Here is a 6,390-nt window from a genome sequence, read left to right on the forward strand (position 1 = left end):
GAGCCCCCTGCAGCCTGCAGGTGGCAGCAGTAGGCTTCCTCCGGGGTATCAGAGAGCCGAGGACAGAAGAAACCGGGGTAGCGATGGCCATCAGCATCCCAGGCGGTCTGGCACAAGTGGGGATGGTGCGCCAAAGCTGAAGGGAGGGGCAAGAGGGCTGGAGACAGGCAGGAATGATCTACCCACACCCCACTCCACCCCTTTTGGAGAATAAAAGGGATCAACCATTATCAGAAGGGCAGGCTTCCTTCCTCCCCACAAGCTCCCCAGAGTAGCCTATACCCTGCTAAAAGAGTAGGGTACTGGAGGGGGGTGCTGCGCAGAGGAGAGTGCTGTACCTGAGAGAGAGGTCGGCTGGGCAAGCGTCATCCAGCTGAAGAGCAGCAGTAGCCCCACAGACAGGCCTGTCAGCAAAGGGCCTGGCCTCCTCTGGAAGCCCATGAGAGGTCACCTCCACCTCAGCCCTGGTCCTAGAAATCCCAACATCTCTATTTCTAAGCCATGGCTGCAGGCAGTAAGGAAATAAAATCAAAGCCCCAAAGCACCATTAATACAAACCTGAAGCTTCTCTGTCACAGACCTCTAGAGAGAAATGAAAGTGACTGAGTTTCTATCTTCTATTGGAAAATGGGAGGATTGTAGCTCCAAGCTGCCTAAGGTTCTCTGAGCTGAAGGGGAGAAGGCTCAGAAGGCTAGAAGACCGAATGAGGAATGAGAGAGAAGTTGAGCCACTAGCCTGAAGAACAGACAAGCATTAAGAACCAAATATGTTTCTCTCTATACACTCTCAACTTTCAGGCTGCCATGGAAGCCATGGGAATTCTGATTGTTCCACTTCAGGCCCCAGAGACCTCAGTTCCAGCGTTTGGAGCTTCCCTCTCTAACTTCTGCATCATGGCAACCACCAAGACTAGCTGAAAAGCAAGAGTGAGTGCTCTCATTAACTTTTCCCCTGAGCCCTCATTGACCCCAGCTACCAACCAAAGTATAAGAGCTACCAATCTGACTGGAGTATACTTAGCAACCAGCCAACCCCATTTCACAAGAAAAGCTCTTACAGGGTCTCCAGGTCCAAACCTCATACTTCATAGATGCTGTCTGCTGAGACAGGGAATTTCTCGAGAAGGCCAGAGGCCACCAGCCAGCAGTGTTGTGTTGTTCCAGTGTCTACTGAGGCCTAACAACGTCATGCTCCCAGAACAGCAGTGACACCACTCATAAGGGGCCCACAGCAGTGCCTGGGGACTGAAGCAGGAACCCTCACGGCACAAGAAAGAAATGCAGGTTTTGTTCCCAGCGCCTGACAGCAAAGAAGACAGTTCCTGCAGAAACAACACTGCTGCCTGGGAGCCTAAGTCTGAAACAGTTAGGGAGGGCTCCCAGTGCAGGCTCCAATTTCCAGAAGGTTAAGCACTAGGGTCTTCTGGGCCCAAAGGTGAGGCTCCCATGCCCATAGCAACCAGGCCATTCTTGCAGGGAGAACTATTTTTATAAATTTATTTATGTTATTTTATTTTTGGCTGCGTTGGATCTTCGTTGCTGCGCGCGGGCTTTCTTTATTTGCGGCCAGCAGGGGCTACTCTTTGTTGCGGTGCATGGGCTTCTTATTGCGGTGGCTTCTCTTGTTCTGGAGCACGGGCTCTAGGCGTGCAGGCTCAGTACTTGTAGCACGCGGGCTCAGTAGTTGTGGCTCGCAGACTCTAGAGTGCAGGCTCAGTGGTTGTGGCACATGGGCTTAGTTGCTCCGCGGCATGTGGGATCTTCCTGGACCAGGGCTCGAACCCATGTCCCCTGCATTGGCAGGAAGATTCTTAACCACTGCGGCCACCAGGGAAGCTCAAGAACTATTTTTAGAGCACTTTGAGAATTTTCAGAGCATTGACAGCTTGAAAATTGTTTTGTCACGGCGGGAGAGGGCCCTCCTGGGAGAGGCTGTCTCTGGTCCAGAGGCTAGGTGAATTGCCCTTCCTCCAAGTTGCCAGTCCCCTGTGCCTTCCTGCCCTGGACACACTGAGAGGCTGCTGGCTTATGTCTTGTCTGTTTTCCTCCTTCCCCCAGGATGTGGGTTCCCAGAGCCAGGCCATATTCTTCTTGCACCCTCAGCAAAGCCCACTTAACCAGGGGCTGCGATATTGAGGGCAGCTTCCCACATCCAGTGCCCTCACGTCAGCCCCAGAGAAACTCTTCTGGGCCAGACTCCACAATCCCCGGGCCTCCGCGGCGCTAGGGGGCGCTGTGGACGCTCGGTCCACGCTTCCCGGGCTTCTGGGACCGAAGTCGCCCGCCCCACTCACGCGATGGGCTCCGAGGCGGCCCAGCTGTTGGAGGCTGCTGACTTCGCGGCTCGCAAGCACCAATGGCAGCGGCGGAAGGACCCCGAAGGGACGCCCTACATCAATCATCCTATCGGTGGGCGCGCCGCCGGGGGAGCAACGGCTGTAGCATCTAGGGGATGGGGACCGGGAAGGGAACGTGGAGGGCGTGCACCTCATCGAGCACCTAGTCCGTACCAGGCTTTGTGCCAGGCACTGTTCGTGACTCACCACAACCTGGGGCGGTAGGCATGACTGTTCCCTTTGTACAGTGAACATCCAAAAAAGAGTAAAGGACTTGCCCAAGGTCACCCAGCTAGTGAGGGGCCACATCTGGCTCTACAAAACCCACAACACGCCGCCCTGGGACTCCCTCCTGTCTGACTTCCTGCTTTGCCCCGTCAGGTGTGGCTCGTATCCTGACCCACGAGGCAGGAATCTCTGACATTGTGGTGTTACAGGTAACTTTCCTCCTCTGCTAGGAGGCTGGGGTGCGGGTCAGGGGCCCCATTCAGCTCTGGGTTCCCCTTGGCAGGCGTCACAGGACTGAGTGGGAGCCTGTCCCCAGGCAGCCCTGCTCCATGACACGGTGGAGGACACAGACACCACCCTGGATGAGGTGGAGCTGCACTTTGGGGCACAAGTGCGGCGTCTGGTGGAGGAGGTAACAGATGACAAGACTCTGCCCAAGCTGGAGAGAAAGCGGCTGCAGGTGGAGCAGGCACCCCACAGCAGCCCCGGGGCTAAACTGGTGAAGCTGGCAGACAAGCTGTACAATCTGAGGGACCTGAATCGCTGCATCCCAGAGGGTATGCTCCTCTACCTGCTCTGAGGGAAAGGGGAGGGGTATCCACCTTCTGAAGGCACAGCTTGGTCAGTTCCACTGAAAAAAAGCCCAGGTGTTCTTGTTAGTTCCCTAGACTAATCTTAGTAGACTCTCATCTTCTTTCATACACTAGAAATGCAGTAGCTGGGCAAAGGGGAAGTATTCAGAACGAATCCTTCCATCAAGAACTCATCTCACAGCCCTGCACCAAGCCCTCCAGGAAGTGGGCAAAATCCAGTGCCTTCCTGGACGTCAACATGAGCAGTTTTCTGTCCATTCTTATGCAGGATGGTCCGAACACCGAGTCCAGGAATACTTCGAGTGGGCAGCACAGGTGGTGAAGGGGCTTCAGGGGACAAACCAACAGCTGGAAGACGCTCTAAAGCAGCTGTTTAAGGAGCGGGGGCTGACACTCTGAGCAGTACTTGGAGCCATCCAGTGGCACAGACTCCATCCTTGCCCAGGCCAGAGAAGATTCATACTTCAGCCTTTCGGTGCCTCCCGAGCTTCCTCCTGGTTCACTCAGCCCAGATATTAGAGACCAAATACACGTGTCCTTTCTCACTCTGAAGATCTGCCAACTAAGCTGAGCCCCAGATTGTGGGATGATGTGCGCCATCCATTTCTAATGCATTCACTGCCCTTCTTCAGGCCTTGGGTCTGATTGCATGGTGGGATCTCTGGCCCCTCAGGGACTTGGGCTTATATATAAACGCTAGTTCAAAAGTCATTATGCAAAATAAAACATTTGGATAAAGGTTTGAGTTGCTGCTGCTCCTTCTCCAGCCTCCCCAGTGGGGAACCGATGGGGGGAGGGGGGATACCTGCCCTTCAGTAGGGCAGGGTTCCAATTGTGTGCCCCTGGGACAGATCCCTCAGGTTGAGGGCCTCAACCCCTCGGAGACTGGCTTCCTTATCAGTAAGATAGGTTGTGTAATTATCAGGGTTGGATTATGTGACGTGCCTGACACACAGGTATTCAAAAATTGGTAGGCTTCCTCATTAAGAAAGTTGGATGGGTTGACAGATACATTGGAAAGGAGTGCCAACCTGCTTACTGGCAGCTCTTGCTGAGCACGGGAGAGTCCCCAGAAGCAACATGATAGGGCCAGTGGGGGACTGCGGGTCCCTCAAACCCCGGGTTGCAACGGAAACTTGCCGAGGTTTGCAGCCCACCCCCAGTTTCACCGTCATCACATCTCTGGTTCCTTTGGTTGCTAAGCGACAGGAACTTCCGGGCGCCTGGGGAAGTGGCCTGGGAACTCCACCCTTGGAGCCCGGCGGTAGGCGGGGTCTGGGTGAGGGGGCGGACCTTCTCAAGGTGTCCGCGTGAAGGGATCCCCAAGTGATCGGTTTTTTGGTCGGTGCTGAGCAGCTGAGGCCTATTAGCCCACTTGAAAAGGGTACATCTGTGGGGACGAGGAGGTTGTTAGGTCAAAGGCCACTTCGTGGTCACGAGGTGCTTGATGTTTTACAAAACCTTTTCACATGTGTTACCTCACCTGTTCTTTATAATAACCAGATGAGATAGTCAGGGTAGGGATTATTGTTCTCATTTTACTGAGATGAAATATGAAGCTCTCAGAGGTGAGACTTGTTAATGATCAACAAGACCAGAATCCCTCTCTCTTTTTGCCACACTGCTGGGCCTTTTTAACCAGACAAAAATGACCACAATTGAGGTTCGCTCCAACCACGCTGGACATAGTAAAGATCAAGTCTGAAGAGGCTAGTGGATCTGGATTATGAGTCTGGCCTCCCTAGATAACCTGTATGATCTGAGCCAATATAGTGGATTTTTTTTATTCAATAATTTTTAAAAATAATCAGAGACTTTTGGAAAAGTGGGAAGTACAGCATAAGTAACTTTTTCCCCTGAACCATTTGAGATTAACTTGCTGACCTGATGGCCTATCACCCCTAAGTACTTTAGTATTTGGACAAAGAAATTCTCCTGTATAAACCAAACTACAACCATCAACATCAGGAAATTAATGTTAATACATTACTACCCTAACTCTCTGATTATACGGGGCTTCACAATTTACTTGTATGCTTAGTTTGGCTTTTGCTGGGCTGGGAATCAAAAGGTTTACTTCCGGCCTAGAATTAGAATGACAACAAAGAGATTCCTGGCCACTCTGAGGATCTGTCCTTAACTGGTCTCCATTTCTCTGGAACTGCATGGCCTTGTCTTCTGTTCATGGCTGTAGCTGGTCTCTCCATTCTTAGCCAAAGGAGACTTCCTCTTGTTTTGAGTATGACCATGTTTTTACATTTTTAAAAAAATATATTTATTTTGGCTGCTCCGGGTCTTAGTTGCGGCATGCGTGTGGGATCCAGTTCCCCAACCAGGGATCAAACCCAGGCCCCCTGCATTGGGAGCACGGAGTCTTAACCACTGGACCACCAGAGAAGTCCCTTGCTTTTCCATTTTTCATATTTTGTTTAGCATTCTTAGGCATTAGGAGTTGAGGGGGCAGCAGTACAGGTGTGCTTACTCATCTAGTTTGAATGCAAGTCCCCAGGCATTCTGACAAGAAAACCTGTCTTTCCTCCACTGAGCTTCTCAGGCCTCCACACCCAATGCTGTCTTACATCTTCATCCCTGTCATGTTCCAAATGCCAAGGAGGCCTCATCCCCAACCCCACATAGGCTTCCTGTGCCTAGACTACCTAATTTCAGAGTTCTTTCCTTCCAGGTTTATTCTCAACTAGGGAGGTCTAAGTCAGGAGCCAAAATGGATGGACACTCTTTGCAGCACTTGGTCCTGGCAACTATTATGATCAAATCAGATTTCCCACTGACCCTAAGTAAAACTGAGGTCTGTTGTGAAGGATCTGGTCTCTCATCTATTTTTTTTCTATGAGAATTGCTCCTTGAAGTGTTTGTACGCATTTTTGTTAGGGAGAAACAAAAATTTAGTTCAGAGGTCTCTTTTGGATGGTTAGCCTCATTCCTACCACCCAGACTACGATTTCCTTTCTCTGTGAGGGCATGAGTGTCATTAGCTAACCACAGTGACAGAGAGTGTGGTAAGCAGGTCAATTTCAGGTAAAGACGCCACTCTCTCCACACAGGTCATACCCATCCCCTAGGCAAGCCAAATCAGAGCACTGTGTGGGGGTGGGCCTGGCCCACCCTGCATGGGGGGACTCAGCTCTTACAGTTTGAGTCTGCCTTTCTCTTCATGGTTCCAGCTGGCCATACAGCCCTCCCTTCTTCATGGAAACAGTATGATTCTATGGATG

At 51.7% G+C, this 6,390-nt stretch overlaps 1 protein-coding gene across 1 annotated transcript; it reads left to right on the forward strand.

Annotated features, from left to right (window-relative positions):
• Positions 1-2,273: 2,273 nt before the first annotated feature.
• Positions 2,274-3,899, forward strand: HDDC3 (HD domain containing 3). The gene is made up of 4 exons (XM_068558066.1): positions 2,274-2,409; positions 2,718-2,773; positions 2,881-3,121; positions 3,426-3,899. Exons 1-4 carry the CDS (start codon positions 2,298-2,300, stop codon positions 3,554-3,556), a joined length of 540 nt encoding a protein of 179 aa, XP_068414167.1. The 5' UTR covers positions 2,274-2,297; the 3' UTR covers positions 3,557-3,899.
• Positions 3,900-6,390: the final 2,491 nt, after the last annotated feature.

This window comes from Eschrichtius robustus, chromosome 1, assembly GCF_028021215.1.
Source record: "Eschrichtius robustus isolate mEscRob2 chromosome 1, mEscRob2.pri, whole genome shotgun sequence".
In the NCBI taxonomy this organism is placed as follows: domain Eukaryota; kingdom Metazoa; phylum Chordata; class Mammalia; order Artiodactyla; family Eschrichtiidae; genus Eschrichtius; species Eschrichtius robustus.